We start from the raw sequence: 27014 nt of genomic DNA on the forward strand, positions 1-27014 counted from the left end.
GTTTTATGCTGTGTGCATTTTATCATAATCAATAATAATAATATCTTTGTCAATAATAGCATTTTTTACTATTTTTAACTCTTGACAGACAGGTATCAGTGCTTCATGACTGGCTGAGTGTGGAGGGATGCAAATATTAATGTAACAGCCTTCACAACAATTAGAGAATTAAAACTGATGTTTGCTTTTTAATATAATTATTATTATATCAGAAATAACCACATTAACAATGATCCAAACTAACTTCCCCCTTTCCGGGTGGAAGCATAACTCACCTGCCCCAGATCCAGGGTGACGTTGACTCTGTTGTACCGCATGCCTGAGGAGAGAGGAGGGCTTTGCCACCAACGCTCCGATCCATCAATCGCGTTGGTGACTGGATGTGCTTTCCTGGGGTCCTCAGAATTGCAGTAGTCACAGAACTGGCCCTGGGGGGGGAAAGCTCTTTTTTATTTTCAAGTCATTTTTTCTATCAATTTAGTAAAGAGGTAACTAAAACAAAGACCCCTCCACACAGCCGAGAGATGTCAGCGGCTGCGATTCGTCATCATGTATTCTGAAGGCAGTAGTAAGGCTTTTTCTTTTTCACTTAATCTGAAACCGCATCACCTGCTTATACCTCTGTTTATAATGTTTCTAGAACATACGTCATATTTATCTTCCATGTTTTACAGCTGTGTTTTTTCTCCTCCTATATGGCATTTTAAGGAGAACCTGTTGTACCTGAGATAAAGATGTTTTCCTTCAGCAAGTCCTTTTCACTCTTTACGTTCTCCTCTGCAATTTCCGTGTCAGGCACTAGGACACAAAGAGAATCCCTGCCCGCAGTCCCAGTGGAGGCGGTAAGGAGACAAATAACCACAAGGGAAGTGGGATACGGCAAGAGTATACAGGGCTGGGTCTAAGGTGATACGTATGCCACGGGCTCAGGAAACAGGGTGGAAGAGGTGGAATTAGGTCACCGGTGGGGATGGACAGGGCTTTGGTAAGTGTCACTAAGCAGCAAACAGGGAAGGGCTTCCAGGGGGAGGAACCGGCACGAGCAAAGGCTCGGAGGCCAGCCGGTCCAGTTGAACAACAGCGTAAGTAATCAAAGACAAGGCTTGAAAGCTAAGTGGGGAGACCATGGCTGGGCTGCGCATACCAAAGTGAGAAGTTGAGAGTTAATCCCATAGATCAATGAGAATCCATTTTCACCCGGAGTGGTATCTAGTTGGGATTATCATCTTTACTACATTCTGACATTACTGATAGCATCTCATCTTCTTACTGAATTATTCTTCTTGGTAGGCAAACTCTTGATTCTGTTTAATGTGCGATGCAGAACTTTATAGCCATTACCACCTAAAAAGCTGAACACAGGCCTTTCCTATAATATTGATAACACTTTAACTGGGTCAAAAGATCATGCTTAACCAGTAGTGGGCTTCACACACGGCACTGCTTTGCTCCCCTATTAAATTACCGCAGAGCAGCACCACCATAGAGCAGGGGGATAAAGGAGCAAACTTAGAGCCACAGCCTTCCCGGGAATGCTCTGCAACACAATGGTAGCTCTGCCCCTGGCGAGCCTCTGGAAAGTTCATTCCTAAGTGTTCAAAGATAAATTTGATGCTGGTGTGTAACCAAATGTGTGACCCAATGTTTTCATTAAGTGTGTAACTGAGGATTCTCTCATATGTGGAGCTATGTTATGCACAGCTTTATCTTTTAGCATGCTATAAAGATACTTATGTAACCATGGGCTATGCAGCCCCGTGAGCTCCTGAGAGAGACCCTGTGCGTCCTGCTTGTCCCCACACTTCAGCCAGCACACTGCCTCACACCTCCTAGAAGCCCCATAAAGGAATGATTCCATCAGCAATTCTTAAAAAAGGGGGGGGGGGTCCTTTCTATAAAATTTTGTTATAATAAAAAGTGTAATTAATAACTATTTAAGCTAAGTCATCTAAACATTTAGGAATGTTTTTCCTTTCAATGATCTTTATTTTCCCCATTCTTTCCCAGAGAGAATTTTACCAGTTTAATTATTTGATAAGGGAATTATATCACTGCCCCCCCAAGGTTAGACGATTTCCATGCAGTTAGAAGAAAATCTCTCCCAAGGATGTGGGTGCTTAGGGACTACATTTAACTCCTTCTCCATAGTGCAGATATAGAATGGAGATGACGCTTTTTGTGTTGTTTCGGTGACTCTCAATTTTCTAATAATGACATTAACAAATAAAGTGAGCATTTATAGAACGCCTGTTATGCACGGGGCACCATGTACTTCACATTTGAGTCCTAAGGCTGTCACCTCTATTTTACAGTTGAGGAAACACAGTGAATAAGTAATTTTCCTAAGAATCACCCAACTGGTAAATAGTAGAACCAGGACCCAAGCCTAGGGCCCCAGAAATAGTATGTCAGCCACCACCCTGTAACTCTCTTCCCCATCTAGAAGCTACAACTCTGGTTTATTAGACATTGTGGATAGTCGGTAACATACATTATTTCCTATAATTGGTCTAAGACGAAGAGGTCCCGTGGTGCCCTATGGGGCAATACCCCCCGTTCACCAGAACCAGGAGCCGCAGGGGTGTCTCCTATAGGGGCTGCATGCAGACCCCTGTTGTGGCTGAGCCACACTTGTCTTCAGTCCAGTCAGCTGCAATTTGCCTGTTGGGGGCATGCCGGGCAGGGTTTGGTCCCTGTGCTGGAAGGGGGCCCATCTGGGGATGCTGCAGGCGCCTAGCTGGGCAGTATCAGAGGTCACACCAGCTGCCTGCCCCCAGTCCATCTGCGAGGCTGTAGCTGCACTGATCGCCAGGGCACTCTCTCTCTACTGCTAGTTACAAGGAGCGGCTGCTGGGACTGCAGGTGCACTGGTGTGTGTGGTCTTTTCCCCTCTCCCCAGTGCAGGAGTCACTTTGGAGAGGCGCTGGTCCCTGCTGGGGTTATTTGCAGGGTGTGTCAGGGCAGAAGCAGCTTTGGAGGGACACGTGCCAAATGGGGTGGTGTGGATGGGACCGATCTGCAGGGGAACACAAGGGTGGGGCACACGGTGTTAACAAGATAAGTGGAGAGGGGCACCTGGGTGGCACAGCGGTTAAGCGTCTGCCTTCGGCTCAGGGCGTGATCCCGGCGTTATGGGATCGAGCCCCACATCAGGCTCCTCCGCTAGGAGCCTGCTTCTTCCTCTCCCACTCCCCCTGCTTGTGTTCCCTCTCTCGCTGGCTGTCTGTCTCTGTCAAATAAATATATAAAATCTTAAAAAAAAAAAAAAACAAGATAAGTGGAGAGCCTTCACACTGGCTCCCAAAAGTGCCTGGCTTATCTAGGCTGCGAGGGGAGGGGCTGAAGAGAAGTGTCACCACCAGCACCGCTGTCAGAATGAATAGACTCGAAAAGACTAGAAATCCAAGTGTTCGTGAGGATGTGGAGAAAAAGGAACCCTCATGTACTGTTGGTGGGAATGCAAACTGGTGCAGCCACTGCGGAAAACAGTATGGAGGTTCCTCAAGAGATTAAAAATAGAACTACCATATGATTCAGTAATTCCACTACTGGGTATTGACCCAAAGAAAACAAAGACACTAATTTGAAAATATATATGCACCCCTAAGCTTATTACAGCATTATTTACAATTGCCAAGATATGGAATCAATTCAAGTGTCCATCAATAGATGAATGGATAAAGAAGAGTGGTGTGTATACACAAAGGAATGTTTCTCAGCCATAAAAAAGAATGAGATCTTGTCATTTGCGACAACATGGATGGACCTACAGGGTATTATGCTAAGTGAAATATGTTAGAGAAAGACAAATACCATATGATTTCACTCATATATGGAATTTAAGAAACAAAATTTATTAAAAGAACTTCTAAAATATACATAAGTGAAATGACTGTTTTCTTGGATAGGGTAATATTAAAAAACTTGTCAACTCTCCCCCAAAGTTGATCTATAAAGTCAATACAAGCCCAATAAAAATCTCAATAGAGATTCTCTTGGAGCACGACAATTCTAAAAGTTAGATGGAATAGTAAAGAACCAAGAAAAGCCAGGATATTGCAGGACAGGGAGATCAGGGAGGAAGAAACTTGCCCTTCAAGTTATCAAGGCTTATTATGCGGCTATTATAATTAAAACAGAGCAAAATGAGAGAAACAGCCCCACAGGACAGGAAAGAGCCCAAAACAGACCCATGCATTTTGGAAACCTTAGTATATAACAGAGGTGGCACATCAGATCAGTGGGAAAAGCTAACCCATATCCTATGGAAAACAACAAAATCAAATTCCTACTCAAGCCACAGACAAAAATCAGCTTCAGATGAATAAAGGACCTAATGTTAGAAATAAACTTCAAAATCAATTAGCTCAAAATATCAGTGAATGTCTTCTAGAATTTGGAGCAAGGAAAGATTTCTTAAACAGGGAAGCATTGACTTCAAAAGAAGAGATAGATTAAAATTAAGAATACTGGTTCATCTTAGCGGCACCTGGGTGGCTCAGTTGGTTAAGTGTCCTACTTTTGATTTTGGCTCAGGTCATGATCTCAGGGTCGTGAGATCGAGCCCCACATTGGGCTCTTGCTAGGTGTGGAGGCTGCTTAAGATTCTTTCTCTCCCTCTGCCCCTCCCCCACCCACTCACACACTCTCTCAAAGAAAGAAAATGAAATAAAATTTAAAAATAATAAAAATATTAAAAAAAATAATATTGGTTCACCTTAGGGAAGTAGAAAGAAAAGTTACAAACTGAAAGATATTCACAGTATACAGGTGGCAGACAGTGTCTCATGCTGGCTGCCATCAATTCCTTCTCTGTGTGTGTGTGTGTGTGTGTGTGTGTGTGTGTGTGTGTGTCTGCCACTTCCCACATCAAGAGGCTATTTTCCCTGGAGGTTATTCTCTCCTCTTGAATCCAGACTGACTTTATTATTTGCAGAAGTATCATTCTGGGGTTCTCGAGCAGAGGCCTGAAAAGGACTGGCAGATTCTGCTTCTTGCAAACCAGTCTCCAGGTAAAAAGTCCAGCTACCCCCAAATCACGATGCTATGAGAAACTACACGCTAGCCAGACAGCGAGGACGCATGGAAGAGCACTGAGACACCAGACACCCAGTCCTAACCAGGCAGCTACTGAATACAACTGAGTTATTCCAGCCGATACCCCATGGGGCAGAAGAACCACCCAGCGGAGCCCAGTCACCCAGCAGAATTACAAGGAAAAAAAAATTGTTTTAAGCCAGTAAGTTTTGGGGCAGTGTGACACCAGAATTAATACCTACACGAAGAACATAAAATCAACAAAGAATTCTCATGAGAAATACAGACCAGACTTTGCAAATCAATAAGGAAAGTATAAACAGATCAATAGAAAAAAGGGTAAAAGTAGCAATCGGCATTTTACGGAAGAGGAAACACATATATCCATAAACATTCAAAGAAATGTTCACTCTCACCATCCTCCGTGATCAGGGCAGACCACAGTGAAATACTGTTTTATATCCGTTCAACAGGCCCAAGTTCAAAATTTGAGGATAACTAGCATTCGAAAGGACGTGGTAGGAGTATGAATTGGTGTAGAGACTTCGGAAACTATTTTGGCTTTATCTTATAACATTGAAAATTCACATTTCCTATGACCCAGGAATTCTACCTTCAAGCTCATGACCCATAAACTCTTGCACAAACTTGACAACATCATGTTCCAGAATATTCATAGATGCACTGTTCACGAGAGCAAAATCCTGGGGATAATCTAATGACCCAGCCACGTCAGTGTGAATGAATCACAGCGGTATATTCACACAATGAATGAATAAATGACCGATAATGAATAAATGAATGTATTTGACAACAGAAAGAATATGGATGAATCTTAGCAATATAACAAATGGTGGGGGGCAGTATGATATAAAGTTAGGAGCAACCAAAATGAGAAACACTTTTGGAAGATAGATAGATAGATACAACAAAACTATCATAAAAAGGAAAGCAAAGGAAAAATTAATAAAGGATTCAGGATGATGGTTACCCAGACGCTGGGAAACAGAAGGATGGGAGGTGGGGAAACCATATGGCTAGACGTAGGTTATTATCAAGGCCCTGTTCTGGTGTTGGTAGCAAGTACAGGGAAGCGTGTTATACCGTTTAAAATCCATCCATCCACATAGACACGAAAACAGACGACAAAGGACCAAAGACGAAAGCATGTCATAAGCTGAGGGTTGTGGATAATCCATAACCCAACTCTGCATCTGAGGCCCAATGTTTTAAAAGTAGCCATAAATAAATAAAAGCAGGACCAACACTGAGAGAAGTCGGAGAAGAGGAGGACAGGGAGAACAGGAGGATTCTTTCACGCTTGTGTTTGATTATTCACCCCTCTAAGCAACAAACCTGTGCTTGTCACCTACTCTGCGTTCTAGACAGAGATGAGAATACTGAAAGACAAGGACAAGGGACTTACCTTGGAAACAGGGACAAGGGACGCATGCCCTGAGTTGTGTCAAGGCTATTATTAACCTAACCATATGGGAAATAGCAAATATAAAGAAGGGGCTAGAAGGAAAGGGGACCGAACTATTCAAATAAATAACAACACAGAGTTGAGATCTACGGTTGGAAGGCCCCGGAAGCTAAGCCAATGTTTCAGAGACCCACGAAAGGAACAATGCTTTTTCAGAAGAATGGCAAAAAAAAGCCTCTCCTAGTTCCTAACATTGTTGATGATTGTCCTTAACTGAAAATCTCTCCTAGGCAACGCTTCGCATCTCAATCCACAGTGTAACACTGTATTGTTCTAAGAAACTAAAGGTTGATTCCAGCAGTGCTCCCCAATATAATTTTACTGTGTAAACACTCATTCATTTATTCACCTTCTTAGAATGGCCTACAACGTGTAAAGCACTAAGTTGGATTCGGGGCCTAACACTAAGAGTTGGCCCCTGGCCCTAAAGAAATGTAGGGGAGCGAAGAGAAACACTACGGATCACCAAAGGGGCTAGACGGGGGTATTTAAACCCAGGATAGGCTGCCTTGCTTTACTTTGCTAATCTTCACGACGCTCCCAGGCTTGTATCAGGTATTCAAAATTTAAAGGTGAAGAAGAGAAGGCTCGGAGAGGTGAAGTGCCCGACCTCAAACCACACAGCCAGGACATGGGAACCAGGCCGTGCGTGCGGGTCCGGGGATGGTTCTAGCAGCCAGAACGCCTTCCACCCTGATGCGGCTGCTCAGCGTGCTTCGTCCAGGAGCCCCGTCTGACACGTGGACGGAAGGGGAGGCCGCACTGAAACAGCACTTCCGTAACTTTGCACACACCTGCCACGACCTGGGAAGGAGAGCCCACTCCGGAAACACCCTGTCTGCCGGCTGCAGGGATGCTCGCCCTCACGGCAGGCTCAGGAAACCCAGCAACAGCAGCCTCAAACCGCCCTCCGCCGCCTGCAGCCCCATGACGTATGGGCACGTTCATGCCACCCCGAACCTTCCTGCTAGCCAGCGCTCGCCACGTGCCTTAAAGGCACTGTCTCAAGTGCCCCAACCCAAGCCAGCTGGAGCCCTGATGTGGAGAACATTCTCGAGTGCACCCATTCCAAACTTAAGAGTGCTCCTTCCCAGACCTTGTTCAGAACATCAGCCCTTTTGAAAGGCCCAAAAGCAGGTCCGCGTGGTTACCGATGTTTAAGACAGGCGGTGTGCGTGTTTCCTGCAGACCTGTCCATCTGCACAGATGGGTGAAGGGCGATTACACAGCCCAGGAGAGTGCCCAACTCTGCGGGGGCCCCCAACAGATTTCCCCCCTCAGTGGGTGGAGCAGGCATCTCTGGTGTGCTGGGCTCCTGGAGGTAAGGTTTGGAGAGATCTATAAAACAAGGGACTCCAGGTTCATTCCAGGTATTTTTTTTTTAAAGGCGAATAAGAAAATGTCTGCAAAATTTACACCTATTACTCAAAAATTGTGTCCCTCCAAGCCAAATTCTGGGGGCTTTTTGCTTTTAACTCCTATCAAAGAGATGCATTTTGGAGTAGAATCTGGGGGTGTAAATCCTACCTCTATGAGTTACGTATTGGTCGAATTACTTAGCCTCCCTTTAACTCTTTTTTTCCCTTTGTTAAAATGGGCTAATACTCCAATCGTATGTAGCGGTTGTGAAAATTCAATGAGACATTATCCATGAAGTGATCACACTGCCATCAGGGTTACTGTCGGACCCCAGGGGTGTTTATTTAAAATGCAGATCTTGGGTCCTGCCTGCCTGTATCCAGGCTGTGTCTAGCAAGCTGATTCTTTCTCTTCCGCCCACTGCTGTCAGGGACCACAGAGGCAGCGGTGACAGGCACACGCGGAGGACGCCACCAGAGTCCCATCTTGCAGCAGCAGTCACCGAAGCAGCTGCACTGATGGCGGTGATGACAAAAGGAAACATCCACTGGCAGACAGCGCACCTTGCACTTTGCACATGGCCACTCGACTTGCCGGACAAATCTATCAAGGTGAGTCCAATCCTGCGGCTCTTTTACAGATATGGAAACTGAGGCTCAAAGAGGCTGAGCAACTTGCCTAGGGGGCGTAGCCAAGACCTGAAACCCAGAAGGGACGCGGGGGCGAGAAGGAGGAGTGCGGGGGAGGGGCAGTAAGTGCCCGGCAGCAGCAAGGGGCCTCGAATCTGCTAGCACCTCAGAGATTTGGCCGTGCCCAGAGAAACATGTCCCGCTGGCCCACGCCAGCCTGTGAGTCAGGTATGACCAGGTAAAGGAAGATGCTTTTAAGCTTCTCCACCCCCAGACAACTGAGAATTGTGTTTTTTCTATATTGGCCCAGTGTTTCACTATATTCCCTTTTACTCTCCTAGGAATTATATCACACATTCTCGATGCTCCTCAAACCTCCTCCTCCCTCTTCCCTTCTCCGGATGAATTCACTGAGTTTGCTCATCTTCCTAATCCACAATCCTCCCTGCACGCGTGCCCGCACACCTGCCTTGCCTCCCATTGCTGTGGAGAACCGGGCTGTGCTCCGAAGTCTCCCCCCTCCACCCCACACGGAATCCGCCCCTCCCGCCTGCTCAAGGGCCACCCTCCTGCATCTCAGGGGGGCCCTCTACTGGAGCACTCCTATCGGGAGACAGACAAAGAGCCCTCCACTTCCCCCTCACTCTCCCCCCAGCCACACTGATCCTCTTGCTGACCCGCGGTCAGGCCAAGCACGTTCCTGCCTCAGGCTCTTTGTACTTGCGCTTCCCTCTCCCGAGAATATGCTTTTCCCCAGACTCCAGTCCCCTTTCCCAGAGGTCTTCCCTGTCCACTCCATCAAAAGCAGTGCTGCACTCAGCCATCTCTTCGTACTGTCTTATCTGCCTTCTCTTTCCTCTGAGCAGGAAGCCCTTACATTGCTGGCATTGTAAGTGCCTTGAGTGCAGGGGCTTGCTCACCACCTAGAACAGTAGCTGGCACAAGGCAGGCACTTAATATTTGCTCATTTCGTTCATAAGTTAAAATGGCAGAGGCTCTTTTGTTACTCACCGCGGGAATGTACTAGACGGTCATAACCAGTTCGTTAGTGAGGAGACGCAGTAATCCCACAATGGCCCTCTCTCCCCCGAGGGAAAAGGTGCGTGTGTGTGTGTGTGTGTGTGTGTGTGTGTGTGTGTGTGATTTTACCATTTTTTAAGGAGGAGGGAAGAGCAGAGGAAGAGGGAGAATCTCAAGCAAGCTCTATGCCCAGTGAGGAGCCCATCGCAGGGCTCAATCCCACAACTCTGAGATCATGACTTGAGCCAAAATCAAGAGTTCAATGCTCAAGCAATGGAGTCACCCAGGAGCCCCTGATTTCACCTTTTATGTCAGAGGCTAAACTCCCGATGTTCAAAAACAACAGGAAAGTACAGACTTACGTTCCTGTCACTAAACTCATTAGAAAGCACAGCGTAACTAAACCCAGACCAGCTTTTTCTCTTCTAATGGGAATCTACTTGCTCCATCCTCCAGGGCCTTCCCGAGCCCATGCCCAGCTCCTAACCTCTGACCACTCGCCTGCTCTGGCCAGGAAGCACCACTCCTGCTCAGCTCGGCTCTCCCATCTTTAGATGGTGCCTCTCGCATTTCAGAGACTTCTCAGGTACTGATCTTGCTTGCCTACCTTCACGGCCGAATCCGAAAGCAAAGAAAGAAAACGACGGTCCTTCTCCTGGCCACAACAAGCTTCTAGCTGATTTCTTTCCATTCAAAAGAGGTTTCCCCAGAACTACGTCTCCCTCTCCTAATCTACTCCACCCACCACATCCGGCCTCTTTATCAAGGCCTTGCTGTTTCTACTTCCCCAGCCACCTTTACCTAGAGTTACCATTTATTAAACACTATGTCTCAGGTGCATCTGGTTTATCTTATGTAATCCTCAGAATAACCTTAGGAACTAAATGGTATTATATCCCCATTTTACGGAAGATGAAACCAAGGCTCACAGAGGTTAAATAACTCACTCAGGACCACATCCTGAGGAAGAGATGCTTTCAAAGTGAGCTCTATTAATTCCAAAGCCCGTGCTCTTAATTCTGACACCATACAATCTATTTTTGGGGATTCTAGGACCAACTGGTTCCTTCTTGAAAGAACCCAAGAAGTTCCTTCTGGAAGTCTTTAAACTCACATTTTAATGGTCTCCATACATTCCTCTTCCTTCTACTTCTCCCTCGGTTCTCTTGTTCTCTGTACATTGTGTTGACGTTTCACTGGCAATAAGGGGTCCCCTCGGTACCTGTACTTACACGTAAGCAGCCAGCTCTAACACAAGTTCAGATTTGCCAAGTAGACCAGGTCATACTACACCTGCCCACTCGATGCCCCAAACCTAAAGTACTTTCCCCTGAGAGTTTCATGCCAAAGCCTGGATTTATGAGAACACGGCTGCCCTAAGAGTGTATTCATTCAACCATCAACTACTGACCAGCAAAGAGCCGGATACTGCCTTTGGGGACACAGTCTGACCTTGTCCTGATTCAATCCTCAAGCCAAGCTTTTCCCTTTCAATTCCCTTTCAGTTATTGATTTCCTTATGAAGTAACTATACTCTTGACGGCTTTATTTTCCCATTGTCCCATTCCCTCAGCTCTTTCGTTCAAACTTTTTACATTTCCTTAGTCACCTAAATTCTTTTGAGGACCAGAAAGGGTATAAATACACACAAAAATAAAATGAAGTATTTATATATTGTGGAAAGGATACAGAGGTCTCAGGCATAACATTCAAAATACGCAACCACGAGGGCAGCACGGCTTTCTGAATTCCTAGAACACGCCGTGCATGTCCCCAACTCACAGCCCTTGAACCTGTTGGTCCCTCGAAATGGAACACATTTTCCTACCCTCTTCATGGGGCTGATTTCTTCTCAACCCCCAGGTTTCTGTACCCATAACACCTCCTTAGAAAAGCTTCTCCATCTACCGAACCTAGAGAAGCTTCCCTTCCTCAATCACTTTAACACAATCCTGCTTATTCTCTCTCAGACAGAACCACACTCTGTAATTGTTGTATGTTTACCAGTTGGTGGCAGTCTCCCCATAGAGTGCACCTCCGCGAGGTAGAGACCTTTCTTGCCTTGTTCAGATTTGTAGTCCCGGCCCACAGTGTCCTCCCCCTCTGGGCCTGGCACATCCCTGTCAATAATATTTGTTCAATACAGGAGTGGATGAATATCACACACAAGGCTGGGTACACACACACCCCCAGGTACCAGCTCTTGCCTTTGTTGGTAGGAATCTACATTAAGAATCATCCGGGGGCGCCTGGGTGGCTCAGTCGGTGAAGCTTCCGACTCTTAATTTCGGCTCAGCTCATGATCACAGGGTCAAGAGATCGAGCCCTGCCTCGGGCTCAGTGCTCAGCGGGGAGTCTGCTTGAGGATTCTCTCTCCCTCTCCCTCTGCCCCTCCCCCACCCCGCACTTGCTCTCCCTCTCTCTCTCTCTCCCTCTTTCTCTCTCTCAAATAAATAAATAAATCTTTAAAAATATATATCATCCACAAAAATTCTACCAGCTCCGGCTGAGCTTCCAGGTGCTGAGATGGTCAGTGAGGACAACAAGCCAAAATCGGAAAGTAACAATCAAGACTTCATTCATTCACTGCAACAGTGAAGGCAGGAGGCAAAGGTGCCAGCATCCCAGGGTTCCATTTTTCCCCACAGAACAGCACCAGGCAGGGGTCAGATGACAGGAGAAGTTTCTCACTGCCAAGGAGCCCCAAACGAAAGACTCCTGCCTTTTTATGAGCCCAGAGGATTGAGGGTAAGGAGAAGGGGACAGCAGGAGTAGAAAAATACCCAGTCAGCATGGGGAAACGTGCCTCAGCCACGGCAGCCCGTACAAAGTCTCAGGGGAGCCGCAGGGAAGTACCGGGAACCTCCACTGGAGGCCCCTGACCCAAGGCTGCTGGGCTGGGAATGCAGAGACAAGTATGAGCAGAGCTGGGGGGGGTGGGGCTGAACCCTTGGTTGCAACTCCCCGCAATGCACGCAGGTCTGGTGTGGGGAGGGCAGTGTCTGCCATGAGGCCTGCCAGTCAAAGCCACCTAATTGTCTACAGATGGGCCTAAAAGATGACACATAGGATTTTGACCTCACGAAGGACTCTCATCCCCTCTCCTTTAAAAGTCCTTTCATGGGTGCAGTATACTCTGCACGGGCAGTTCTTCCCCATAGCTGATCCCAGTCCTTTGTGCTGCAACATTACAGAGCCCCTTCGATTTTGTCTCTAGTGAAGATGGAGGACCACTGGTTACAAACGTCTCTGTCACGATTCTGAAGGCCCAGCCTCATCTTCCCTGTGGCTAGTCAAGCAGCTCTACTAAGATTTCTTTCACCTCCAGTCCTCCTAAGCCAGACGGACAATTGCTGTATGTAATCGCCAGAGAAAACAACTCCCAGAACGGAGGCAAGCAAGCGATCAAAGAAAATTGAGGCTGCAGGTAACACCAAGTATATGAGAGGTACCAAGAGTTACCTGGTGCTCGGAGACAGAGAACGAAGATTTTATTACTATTAGGAAGAGTGACTTCAACAGCTAATATTTTTACTCAGAAAAAAGTCTACTAAGTTGACCTAAAAGATAATGAAATAAAACAAAAGAAGAAAAAAACTCAACTAGTTCATGACGATCTTACTAAGAGATTTTCCTAATGAGGTCTCCCACCATTTTCTGTGAGTTTTTCTGGTTCATTAAAAATATTCAAGATCACATTAAAGGTACATTAAGTGATCAGCTGTCACCGTGAAACAGGAAAGCCACCTGGAAACAGAGAAGACAATAGGAAAATTTGAAAGTCTGACATTTTTGTTCTCTTCAAATCACTATGCAAACTACCTTGCATAGAATCTTTGCCACCAATGTCTTCTGTGCACACAAATCCTCAGCGATATTTAGTCTCTGCAGAGCCAATCCCAGGACATAGGGAATTGGGCCTTTCATTTCACAATCCCACCGCACCCTTCCCCTAACATAGCTCCCGAGCCCTCACTAGTGGTGAAGGAATCATCCAACCCCTGGGCTCTGCAAAAGGGGTCCAAGGCTCACAGTATGCGTGTACCCATCGTCCCCAAACTCACCCAATCTCACCTGCGTTAGTCAATCCTTACTTTATGCCCTTCTGATATGGTCTTCATATTTAAAGATGCCTCAAGGTGGGTGATCCCTAAATATTTGTTCAGCCAGGAGCAGTCCTCATTCTATTTAGAGACTACACTTTGAGTTGCCAGATTACAAAGTCTCAAGAGCAGAGAGCTTAGAACGACCCAGGGAGCCTCACGCGGTGCCCTTTATCCTCACTCTTCCAACACACAGATAACTCACACACCGAATAGTCAGTAAGTACTGCGGACCAAGAGACTGGTTATCTGATTTAAAGTTAAAGTTACTGCACTGGATTGCATATGTGTGTGTCCCCCCTCCCCCACAGTTCCATATGTTAAGTCCTAACCCCTAAGATGATGCTATGAGGATGAGTTGAATGGGTTGAGTGCCCTTATAAGAGAGGCCGCTGAGAGAACCCTCACCTCCCCAACCATGTGAAGACACAGCGGAAAATACGTGGACTGGAAGTGGGTCTTCACCAGACACTGAACCTGCCCACACCTTGACCTTGGACTTCCCAGCCTCCAGAACTGTGAGAAATAAATTTCTGTTGTTTATAAGTTACCCAATCTATAGTATTTTGTTATGGCAGCCCAAATACATGAACTGTTGCTGTATTCGTCTCCCAGGGCTGCCAGAGCAAAGCACCAAAAACTGAGCGGCTGAGAACAACAGAAACATCTTGTCTCAGTTCTGGAAGCTAGAAGTCTGAAATCGAGGTGTTGGCAGGGCCCCGCCTCCTCTGAAATCTGTAAAGGAAGGATCCTTTCTTGCCTCTTGTCGCTGCTCTGTCAGGCATCTCTACTTTGAAATTCAACGCATCAGGGCCACACCTGCCTTCCAAAGACAGGTTGTTGAAATTCAGGTATTTTTTTTTGTCAAGCAGCACTTCTATCCAGGTGTTGCTCCAATAGGAAAATTCTGTGATGGTGCTGCCCTTTGGAAGTTTCTTCAAAAAGCATCTACGGAGGGTCTACGACGCAGCCACAGGGAAGACGGACATGAGCAGGAAAATGTGGCCCCACCCTCAGAGAGCTCCAGATCTAGCTAATAATTAGGACACCAGGCATGAACAGAGAATGGTTCCAAGGTAATGAATGGCATTAGCAAGATGGCGCCCTGTTTGGCTGCCACTCTGAGGGAGGAGTAGCCGGCTCAGCAGTGGCCGCATAGTAGACTGGGTACGAGCATGAACTCGGCAGCCAGAGTCCCCCCGGCTGTACCATGTACTGGCTTTCTGATCTTAAACAAATCACTTAACCTCTCTGTGCTTCAGTTCCCTCGTCTGTAAAATGAGCTCGCTAAGAGCACCCCCTTCACAAATGGCAGTGAGGATGAAGAGGTCGGTACACATTAGGAGCTTTAGAACAGGGCCAAGCATCAGTAAGTGTTACGTGTGTGTTCAGTTAATACCTTGCACTAGGCTGTTCTCCCTGCTCACCCTTCTGCCTCTTTATTTGGTATCGTTTCCGTGCACAGCATATGCAGTATAGGGTATAACTTGAAAGTAGTGGAGAATTCTTGTTCCCACTTCTCACAGTTAAGCTATGCATAAATAATCTCATTAAAACTCATATTTCTCTTTAGCTAATGTTCATTAATTAATTTCACATGTATTTCCTGAGCATCTGGGATGGAAAAACCACTAAGAAAATACAATATGTTTATGACAATGAAAGAAATGGCAGGACACATGAGATTCAATGAGTTGGCTTTCCCCAGGGCATTTTCCACCCTGTTGGCGTGAGGGATCTAATCAAGGCCCTGCTAGCTCATGCAAAAAGCTCTTTTTTTTATGAAGCAGATAAAAGGTTTACTGCCTCTGAGCAGATACAGCCTTGCTCAGGCTGGATTTCAGCCCCCACATGTCCCTTGGCCAGGAGCCCATGTATACAGTCAATTCCATTGGCTAAGACCACTGAGATACCATTTAATGAATCTTTTTCCTTACTAGGTAAATGGTTCCAGAACGTGGAGCAAGGGGTTAATGCAGGTTTCATGAAAGCCTAAATCACAACAAGAAAAAAAATTTACAATCTGGAAGAATATAGTATTGCCACCAAAATTAACCTTAACAAATGACTACCTTCCTCCAAAATGTTACCCTTTTTTTTTTTTGGAATGCTAAAAAGTTGTTTAATGTCTGATAGACAAATTCAAGTTCATAAAGAATTTCCTTGAATTTAATAAAGATGCTAAAAATGTTCTTTGCATTTTTTAAATAGTTTCTTTTTCTTCAACGTTCTGTACATAACAATAAAAATGTAGAAATAACCCCATCATCTCTCTGCATCAGAAATCCTCACTGGTGGGCTCACCATCTATAAGAAAGACATTCTTCAGCACAACCTGTCACAGAGACTGCTGTATCAGCAGGGACTTCTAACTTGAAGAACCATTACTAGATCTCTTTTATCAAGACTGTTAATCACCCCGGGGCTTTATCTACTAACTAGCAATTACCTATGAACTCAATGAACGCAGTCACTGGCTTTAGTGCTCCTACTGCTGGTGGTGATGTCTATGTCCTATGCTGACATCAACCATTACAGATGCAGGTGTAGTAAAGAACAGAAATAATCCCCCCCCCCCCATGGCTAGTCGCTGTGAAAAGCATGCATAGGGCAACTGAATTGAGGGTTAAGGGTTCGTCTTGCTAATTACAAAAGCTATACTAACAAGTTTCTCAGCCTCATCTACCAGATGATGGGCTTCCGCCCAGGTCTCCAGGAGCAGGCTTCACCTCCTTCACCAGGCAAAGGGTTGTAATCACCTCCCTGCAAAGGCTTTCTGTCAGATTTTCATTTCAGGATGACCGATGAAATAGAAAGCCCAGCGCTTTCTTCTTCTGGGGGCTTTCTTACATTTCCTTTGTACCTTTTTTGTTTTTGCACACTGTCTCACATTTCAATGTTCTGTCTCCTTTTTTTGTTCTTCTAAGTTTTTTCCTTATACTTTTTACCCTGTGCATTTAATTTCTCTTGCATTTTCAAACAAGCAGCTGCCCAAGCCTCTTGTCCTTTAACGACAACATCAGGTTCCACAGCAGTCCAGTTGCCTCTGCCTCCAGGCTTCAGCTGGGTGGAAAGTTTCTGAAACACCGCAGAGAGAAGGATGCAGCTGAACACCTTCGGCAGGTGATGTACCAGCCATAGGGACTAGGCAGGGACTCGCCGTGACGTGCAGGAAGTGCAGCCCCTCTGTCTCCAAGGCTGGCTGCTTGGACAGCTGCTCTTTGTCCAATTCCGTGGCTGCCCACCCCCCAACATATTTCCTTAATTGCTATAAAAATGTGTCCCTGTGTAAACAAATAATATCTAAACTTGTTATTAACACAGTATCAAAACAATTTAACATTGTTATTCTATAAAAGTCACTTTGCCTGTGATTATTTAGGATGCCGAAATGTTCAATATATAATACACTGTACGTTATCGAAATAATTTTTTAGGAGTGCCTGGATGGCTCACTCAGTTAAGTGTCCGACTTTTGATTTTGGCTCAGGTCATGATCTCAGGGTTGTGAGATAAAGCCCCACGTAGGGCTCCGTGCTCAGCGTGGAGTCCACTTGGGATTCTCTCTCCCTCTCCCTATGCCCCTCCCCCTACTCAGTCTCTCGCTCCCTCTCTCTAAATAAATAAGATCTTTTTAAAAAGCAATTTTTTACTCAAAAATTTTAAATGACTTATGAAAAATAATTGTTGTAGTTCCTAACAATTTTTTCATGCCATGAAAAAACACATTTACTGAGCCCTGTGTGCCACAATATATGCTGAGTGCTTTCTATCCTCCCAATAAATGTATGAGATAGACACTATTATTAATTCTGTTTTATATATGGGGAAACAGAGGTTATGCAATTTTCCAAGGTCAAAGAGCTATAGAGTTAGAATTCCAACTCACCTCTACATTATTGTAGAGCCAGAGTTATTCATCTCTAAGTGAGAGTAATTTGATGATATATACAATGAGATGATACTCTATTTTCCCTCATAGGAATTTCCCTGGTCTTTTAAGAAAATTAGGCCATAAAAGCACTAGTCATCTACAGAAAGATCATGTCTGGATTATTTTTGCATCCTCAGCATCAAGCATGATGCCTGGCATGTAAGACCCACTTAATAAATGCTTGTGAATGAATGAATGAGTTAAAAAAAAAAAGAAAGGCATACAGATTGGAAAGGAGAAAATGAAACACATGTAATTCTGTATGTAGAAAATACTGAAGAGTCTACAAAAAAACTACAGCAAGGTCATAGGATAAAAGATTCATATGCAAAAATCAATTGCATTTCCAGTGTAGATGTGTGTGCATATAGAAATTAGTAGATATGCATATATTTCTTAGTTCTGTCCACTTAGAGGGTCTAAAAGCAATGATACACTATTAACAATGAGCATTTCTAAAAGCAATGATACACTAGTAACAATGAGCATTTACTAAACGGTACCTCACACCCAGATCTTGGTTTCTAAACACCCATACCCATAATAGGCAAACAAACAATGCTCTTTGAAAAACCAGTTGGTTCCAAGGCAGGAGCAAAAAAAAAAAAAAAAAAAAAAAAAAAAAAAAAAAATTAAAAATGGCCCTGGAACATGTTGTGGTACCAGAAAGCAAGGAAGCACCGAAAAAGAAGATGTAAGGATGTCACCAAAGATGGCAGAGGAGAGAGCTTCAAGGATATGTTCCTCCACTAAAGCAACAACTAATCTCACCAAAAAAAAAAAAAAAAAAAAAATCTGTCAAAATGAACATTTTCAGAACTCTGGAATCTATTCAAAAACCTACAACAGGGGCGCCTGGGTGGCACAGCGGTCAGGCGTCTGCCTTCGGCTCAGGGCGTGATCCTGGTGTTCTGGGATCGAGACCCACATCAGGCTCCTCTGCTACGAGCCTGCTTCTTTCTCTCCCACTCCCCCTGCTTGTGTTCCCTCTCTTGCTGGCTGTCTCTATCTCTGTCGAATAAATAAATAAAATCTTAAAAAAAAAAAAAAACCTACAACAAGTTATAACCAGTGGGCTTAAAGATAAATTGATTGAAAATATCTAGCCTGAGAAAAAGAAAGAAAAAAGAATGAACAAAAATAAACAAAGCTCAAGGCACCTGTAGGACCTTGACCTATGGACCCATATACACATTAGGAGAGTCCCAGCAGAAGAGCAAAAAAGACGCAGAAAGGATATTGGAAAAAATAATGGTTGAAACTTCCCAAATTTGATTAAAGACATGAATCTACACATCCAAGAAACTAAACAAACTCCAAACAAGACAAACTCAAATCCACACCAAGACACATTATAATCAAACTGTCAAAAGACAAAGAGAAAATCCTGAAAACAGCAAAAGAGAAGCAATTTATCCCCATACAGGGGATCGTCAATAAGATTAACAACTTATTTTTCATCAGAAACCATGGAAGCCAGAAGGCATTGAGATGATATATTTAAAATGTTGAAAGGAAAAAACTGTCAGTCAAGACTGCCATACCTGGTAAAATTATCCTTCAAAAATGAGGGAGAATTAGGACATTCCCAAATAAACAAAAGCTGAAGGAGTTTGTTGCTAGTAGGCCTGCCCTGTTGAAGGCCGAAAGGCTAGAGGCACTAAAGGAGTCCTTCAGCTGAGATGAAAGGACACTAGACAATAACTCAGAGCCATACAAAGAAATAAAAAACACCAGTACAGTTAACTACGTAGATAAATATAAAAGCCAGCATTACTGGATTTTTGGTTTGTCCCATATGATTTACAAAACAAATGCACAGAACAATAATTACATATTTATATCAATGGGCAACAATGTGTAAAGATCTAATTTGTGAAAATAACATCTTAAAGAGCGGGGACAGACCTGTAGAGAAGCAGAGTTTTAGATGCTACTGAAGCTGAGCTGGTATCAACTCAAACTGGACTGTTACAAATGTAGGATGTTAATTGTAATCCCCAGAGTAACCACTGTGAAAATAATTGAAAAATATACAGAAAAGAAGATGAGGAGGAAACAAAAATGGTTCATTAGAAAAAGAAATTAAACACGAAAGAAGGTAGTAACAGAGGAATTGAGGAACCACAAAATATAAGACATAGAGAAAACAAATGGCAAAATGGCAGAAGTAAGGCCTTCTTTATCAGCAATCACTTTAAATGTAAATGGATTTGACCCAACAATGAAAAGGCAAAGATCTGCAGAACGGATTAAAAAAAAAAAAAAAGCAACCATGATACCGATCTATAAGAGATTCACTTTAGATCCAAAGACACAAATAAATTGAAAGTGAAAGGATAGATAAAGGTATTCTATGCAAATAGTAATCCAAAGAGAGCTGGGGTGGTTACACTAATATCAGACGAAGTAAACTTTAAGTCAAAAAAAATCGTTACAAAAGATAAAGACACATGTTACACGTTGAAAAAAGGGCCAATCCTTCAAGAAGATATAACAATGTAAATATATCTATACCAAACAGAAAAGCTTCAAATACACATAAAGCAAAATTTGACAGAACTGGAGGGAAAAATAGTTCCGTAACATTAGTCGGAGACATCAGTACTCCATTTCAATAATTGGTAGTTTCTCAAAAACTTAAACATAAATTTACTATGTGATCCAGCAGTTCCACTCCTAGGAATCAACCCAAGAAAACTGAAAACATATGTCCGCACAAAGATTTGCTTGTGAATGTTCATAGCAGCATTACTTACAGTAGCCAAAACCTAAAAACACTCCAAATGTCCATGATCTGGATAGAGAAAATGAGGTATGGCTATAAAACAGCATGCTAGTTTCCGCAATCAAAAGAAGCAAACTCCTAAATCATACAACAATATTAAAGAACTTCAAAATCATTATGCCAAGTGAAAGGAGTCAGACACAAAAAGGGCGCTCAGGTGGCCCAGTCAGTTAAGCGTCAGACTCTTGATTTCCACTCAGGTCTTGGTCTCAGGGTCATGAGCTTGAGCCCCGTGTCCAATTTCTCACTGGGTGTAGAGTCTGCCTGAGATTCTCGCTCTCCCTCTCCCTCGGCCCCTACCATCCCCTCCCCATCTTAAAAAAAAAAAGTTAGACACAAAAGCCTATATGTTGTATAATTTCATTTATATGAAATTTACAGAAATGAGAAATTTTTAGAGAAAGAAATCATAGTAGTGGAAATAGACGCAGAAATTGAGTGTGTAGACACAAGAGAACATTTGGAGCTGGTGGAAATATTCTAAAACTGGATTCTAGTGATAGTTGCACAACTCTATGAATTTATTTAAAAATATATAATTCACACCTACAATGGATGCATGTTATAGTATTTAAATCAGGCCTCAATAAAACCGTTAAAAATGACTCACATACTTCAATCTAGTTTTGGTGAAAAAATATGAAGAAAACGTGTGGTTTTCACGTTCATACATGCACGAAAGATGTAAAATGAACACAGCTAACTTTCCGCAATGGGCTGAGTACGGCCGTCTCATAAGCGAGGGGTCGAAATTAATAACCTTTTGTCCTTCTCTTTCCCTATGACTATATACTTCTTTTTCTCAGATTAAATGATCCACATTCTTAACAGCACGAGTAATTCAGAGCATGAGATAAAATCCCACAATTCAAGGACTGAACATTCCCACTTCCAACTATTCACCTTCCACAACCCTGAAGATCCACGAGCTCCAGTAATCTGTGATTTGTTGAAGCAAAAATTTAAGTTGCTGACATTCTTGCGTGTGGACCCATGTTCCTTTGCTGGTGAGGGAACATGGCTCTCCAAAGGAAAACATTTATGTTTCTCTTCTTCAAATGATTTGCACATAAGCTTTCATTGCTAAACTTTGGTTAATGTTCACCCAAAACTATTAGGAACATCATTTTTTAAAAAGATCATTCATCTTTAAATTGCTGACTGCAGTCATTTGTCTGAAGTCTCAAAATAACTCTTATCGCTAAGAATTGTTACAAATATATCAATGGAATAGTAAATGTCTTTGATTTCTCAGTCCTTGCTCAAGACTTTCCTATCAGTTTCACAAAGGAAAAGGCCCTTGTTGAAGCTAACAAATGGTTTCTCTTTCACAATGGTTCTATAAACAGCCTTAGTGAAATTGAGTTTCCTGTTTATGGCCATTAGTCCAAGTTACCCAAACACACAACCTAGACTGGTTTGTGGCGAGCACTCCTGCTCTTGGCTGTAATTCACATGTGTGCACTTCTCTACCACTGTCATTCAGGCTAGATACACGTTCCCGTGCATCAATTATACTGCAATGAAGGAATATAAGATGTGCTGAACTGTCAATGTACAAAATCAACGTCGTATGTTTGGTAAACATACTCATTTCATTCCTTGTGAGTGTAGAGTGTGTGCCAAGCTAAACCAAACAGAAGGTTATATTTTCAAGACAACCTTCCACTTACATTTTACCATCATCTCTATCAGATGTCAGTAAATAATAACGTTTTTTGGATTCCACAGGTAAGAAAGCATTTAAAATTGAAGCATAGAGTAGGACAGATTCAGTGTAGTTAACTTCTGAGCAGAATAGAATTAATTTGTGCATTTTTTGGTCTATTCTTTACATTAACTTCTTTACAGTCTTGAGCTGTGTCTTCATTCCACCATCTTTTGCTTCAATATTTAGCACACACACTGGTCCAGCCTTTGCGCTGAGCACGGGACACAGGTGTGAATCAAACAGACAAAATCCCTGAACCAAAGAGCTCTCAAACACCGAAAACTTAATGTCTGAGCAGTAACACGTTTATAAAAATCTTATTTAATGAATTTTAAGTCCAGAGAAACCACAGTGAACATTTTTCACACGATAAACAAAATTCAGACTTTTAAAATGCCCTACCTGTTGACGCATGCTACCATTCAAGAACCAACATTATTATTATAGGTCAGGACCATAAGCCCAGGCTTTATTCTAAGATGCGACTTTTATTCATTTTTTTACATTTTTGGCAAAATCCTTCTGGCCTGAAATTCTAAATCCTGGCTGGCCCTAAAGATTTATTTTTAGAAAGCTCAAAGAAACAGAACTATTTTAATTAACTCTTCTCCATTTCCCATCTTGAGCATAAAGAGATTCAAGATCATCATCGCTCGGGTACAAGCAATTGCTCAATCATAATCTTCCACCCTTCTACCATCACCCCTCAGTTTCCTGAAAGGCGGGTCTACACCAGCGGCTGCCAACACTGGGCTAGAGTGAGCATCTAAAAGCCCAGCTTCTAGAACTCCCCTTCCCGGGTCTTGTCTCCAACACACTTCTGTCCTCATTAGGTAAAAGCCTCTCACATCAGCAATCAGTACATCTTCTCAAGCCCTCAGCTGTGAAAGCAGAAAGCACTATTCAGCAGAGCTCTTATTCACCCCTTATTTTTAGGGAGGAATAAGGTATAACACCAGATGGCATTCTTTTTCCACAGGCTATAGCTTGGCCTAGAAATGCAGTCTGCTGAATGACCTCAGAAAAGCCACTTCCTACTCTACTAGGACTGTGAACCAAGGTTTAGGGACCTATCCTGGAAACTCAATCAGAACAGAAAGTAAGACCTTTCTGGACCTCCAAGACAGTAGTATCAACCTATGAGCACACACACACACACGCACACACACACACGCACACACACACACACAATGCCAGGTGAGGAGAATGAAGGTCGGCCCATTCCTGGGCAAATCTAGGGGAGAGGAGACAGTTGAAAATTTCTTCCCTTGCATTTACTCTTCCCAAAGTCAGAACAGCTGTCTCCAAAGTTGGATGTGCCAGGCAATCCAATGGGGTGCCAGAAGGGAATATCAAAACATGTTTATTTTACTGAAAAATGAAGAAATTCAGTTTGACTAATATTTAATGTGCAGACTGCTTAGGGCCTTTACCCTGTTCACAAGTCAGCTGGTCACAATGGTCCTGTCTGCCCAAGGGAAGAGGAGGAGGGGGTTCCACCAGGCTCTCATCTGACCATGACCCAACAAAGCTTACGTGGGCCTGGTTATGTGGGCATGCAGATTCTATTCTCCTAGATAGCCGAACAGTTCCAACCTTGTACTAAAATGAGGAGTGACAAAGAAATTCTTTTGATGACAGATTCACTGCTTATCTCACGGTAAAGTACTTAAAAGATTTTGAAATTTAAAGATAAGTCACACATATTTTCTTCACAAAAATTCCAGATTTGCTTTTTCCGGGATGACAAGTAGTTTCCAGTAATACGTTCCCTGATAAATATTCACAAAAAATAGAGGTCCCTACCAAAGGTGTTGTTTCAACAACGTGTGAAAAAGTAAGTACTATTCTAAGAAATGTACACTTTGAAAAGAGTGTTTTGGAAAATAGATGTTTGGAAATGTTTCATTTTTTTGTGGCTGAAAAGATGGAACTGGGTTACTCTAAAAGTTCTCCTATTTGACATTTTAAAAACAGGAACACAGAATTTTGTAATATATTTTAATATTTTCCAAAAAAACTACTTGCAGTGAGTTTTTAATCTATTTTTTTAAACCATTAAAACGTAATACCTTCCTATCAGGAAGTACTGAATGCCACCTGAAAAGCAAACATTGACTGGCCAAGTGTCTACTTTAAAAAATTTTTAGAATAATTGAAGGATGGGGCAGAAATACGAGTACCATGATTTAGTGAATTGAGACAGTATCAGACCTGTGCAGTTACACTGAATCCCATGCTCCAAAAGGCCCCTCACTTAATTTGATGCTCTACTATCACCATCTTGAAATTCACAATCTTTGAACAAGGTGCTTACATTTTCATTTTGCACTGGGCTCTGTGAATTATGTAGCCAGTTCTGGAGCTCACTGGTCAATGCAGTAGTCCTTCTCCTTGAATCTACATATTTTTAAGGTATCTTTTCAGCTATGACAACTACTAATTTCAACTATTAATGTAAAGCCAACCTTGAATTGCTGGATCATGGGTGCTAAACTAAACTTGTCAAAAATAATGATATACCTAATTGCATGTGTGTATTTATAAAGTTATACACAATCAGAAATATTTAGAGAAAGCAAAATTATTTGGCGTTGTTAATAAAGAAAATTGAAAGTATTTTCATCATTGTTATTTTATCTTTTTATTTCTATTCTTGCCTGTTTTCTAGTACACACAATATATTAATAAAGCGATAATTGCATATAATTCATAAATAAATAAGCACATGTTGGCATTGCATGTTCAACAATTTGTCGTTTATGGAACTGCACAAACAAGAGTTTCTAAAACCCTGACCTAGATTCTCAATGACAATCTTTTGCTTCTGGAGCCCAAGCTCCAAAATTACTCCCCCTCCCGGCAGCACTTTCCCATTCCTCAGCAATATTTTCCAGTAGAACGAGGGAGGTAATTATGAATTACGGCTCAGTGTAAAGAGGATTTCAAGTCAGGACTTGGGTTCAAATTCCGCTGCTCTAGGTTAAGACTCAGGCACGTTTCTTAACCAGCTCACCCGCCCCGGTTCCCAGCGCTGTTGTGAGGGGCGTGTGTAAAGACCTGGCACACTTGCAGATGCTGATTAAGCACCAGCAACACGATCGTTTACGCCAGGTGTTCGCGGGCTGAGCCTCACGGACCCTGAGCGCCGCGTCCATCTCTGCCCATTTCAAGTCTCATTCACCCCTGTGGCCCTGAACGGTGGCACTTCGGGCAGCGCGGTGAGGTGCATCTTTTCCGTGACATCGGAGTGATGCTACCGACATAACCTAAAAGTTCTCTCCAAACACGCCACGGAAACCCACTGCTACCAACTTCCCCGAATAAGGTCGGGGAGACAGAATGGCCTGGAAGGAGGCGCGCCAGTGAAGCCTAGGGGCACTCATGGCCTGGCCGGGCGCTACCTGAGTGACGAGGCAGGATGGGGCGGCGGTTCCATGCACCCCGCAGCGCACCTTGGGACTTTCTCCTCTGCGCCGCAAACTTAACCTCAGCCTTCACTTAGCTCGCGTGCTCTACTGGTCCGGGCCTCGGGCGGCGAACTGGCAAGGGCGGAGCTCCCTCAGGATCGCTCCTGGGCACCGAGCCCACCTCCCTGGGTCGCCGGCCCGCGCGGGGCCTGGGGGAGCCCTTCCCGGTCGTCTGGGATCGCTAGCGCGCGCGGGGAAAAAGCCCCCTCCTTCTGCTCCGGGTCGCTGGCCAGCGCGCGGAGGGGGCCCGCCCTTCGCCCCCACCCCCACCCCTCGCTGGCTCCCGGGACCTTACCTGGATGGTGTGGCCGCCGCCCGGGGCGGTGGGCCCCCCCACCAACTTGCAGTAGAGCTCGGGCCGAGGCCGCGCGCCGCCGGGCTCCCGCTCTCCGCAGGTGGCGGTGGCCCAAATCCTCGCCGCCTCGGCCAGGTTGAAGTAGGGCGGGTGCAGGCTGAGCCGGACCGCGGGCCGGGGTTCGCGAGCGGGGCTCACGGCGGGCGGCGGCAGCAGCAGCAGCAGCAGCAGCAGGACTGGCCTCGATGCCCAGCCTGGAGCCCGCGCGGCCGCCGCCATCCTGCAGCACAGGATCCTCCCGGGAGGAGAGAGCTCAGCCCCGGGTGTGGGCGGCGGCCGATCCGCGCCCCCCGCCCCGCGCGCCTGGAGCCTGCGGCGTGCAGGCGGCGTCTCTGGTGTGGAACCTGCGGCGGCTGGAGCCGGCACCCAACCGAGCAGGAACTGACAGCGCCCAGCCTCGGGCCCGCAGACCCGGTCTCTGCCGCGCGCTGCGCCCTGCAAACTTCGCGGGCGGGGAGAGCGAAAGGCGTTCCCGGGCTCTCATCCTGGCGGCTGCGGCGGGGGCCGGGACCGCCCCACCTTCCCACGCCCCGCTCAGAAATCAGCTAGTTCTCCTCTCCAGCTGCTCACGGTCTCAGACCAGTCTTGAAAGCCGGCTCTGGACCTCGGACAAGGGGGAAGGCTTGGGTCAGAGACACATCAGAGCAAACTGGCACGACCTGCAGAACTTATATCAAAGACGTTGTGATTCCCCGGACGTCTCAATTGTCAAAAGACAAGCCCCGTCAATTTCTCAAACACCGTGCGCCAACAATATCTGTGGCACTACAGCCACATTCGGAGTCTGGGAGCGAAGGAGCTCAGGGGGAATGGGGAGTGGTGGAACAGACACATTTAAGAGACGGCCAATAGCGCAGGTCGCAGTTTGCCAAGCTGCGGAGACACTTGGAGGAAAGTCTTTAGATGCCCAATCTGCTAAATTATACAGATAAACTGAGAGAGTTGAGCGAATTACTGGAGCTGTCAAGCTGGCGTCAGAGCAGAGGGTACGCCCATCCCGGGGCCGAGATTTGGTCTTCCTTGCAGGATATCTCCCCCAAATCCAGCCCTCTTAGGCGCTCTAAGCAATTCAGGGGAAGTTGTCCCTGCTGCCGGCCAGGACTGGGCCAGGACTGACCGAAG

At 44.7% G+C, this 27014-nt stretch overlaps 1 protein-coding gene and 1 pseudogene across 2 annotated transcripts in view; both read right to left on the reverse strand.

Annotated features, from left to right (window-relative positions):
* Window positions 1-26353, reverse strand: part of LAMA3 (laminin subunit alpha 3) — a 253876-nt gene extending 227523 nt beyond the window's left edge. Inside the window, exons 1-2 of one of the 2 annotated variants that reach the window (XM_026496108.4) lie at window positions 25833-26351; window positions 276-428 (exon numbers count right to left, since the gene is read on the reverse strand). In XM_026496108.4, coding sequence (XP_026351893.3) covers window positions 276-428; window positions 25833-26111 — 432 coding nt within the window. In that variant the 5' untranslated portion in view covers window positions 26112-26351. Of the gene's footprint in view, window positions 1-275; window positions 429-25832 lie in introns of both variants that reach the window. The other variant, XM_044382890.3, reaches the window with a different exon arrangement.
* Window positions 16272-18110, reverse strand: LOC113253119 (selenoprotein S-like; annotated as a pseudogene).
* Window positions 26354-27014: the final 661 nt, after the last annotated feature.

This window comes from Ursus arctos, unplaced genomic scaffold (assembly GCF_023065955.2).
Source record: "Ursus arctos isolate Adak ecotype North America unplaced genomic scaffold, UrsArc2.0 scaffold_17, whole genome shotgun sequence".
Classification (NCBI taxonomy): Eukaryota; Metazoa; Chordata; class Mammalia; order Carnivora; family Ursidae; genus Ursus; species Ursus arctos.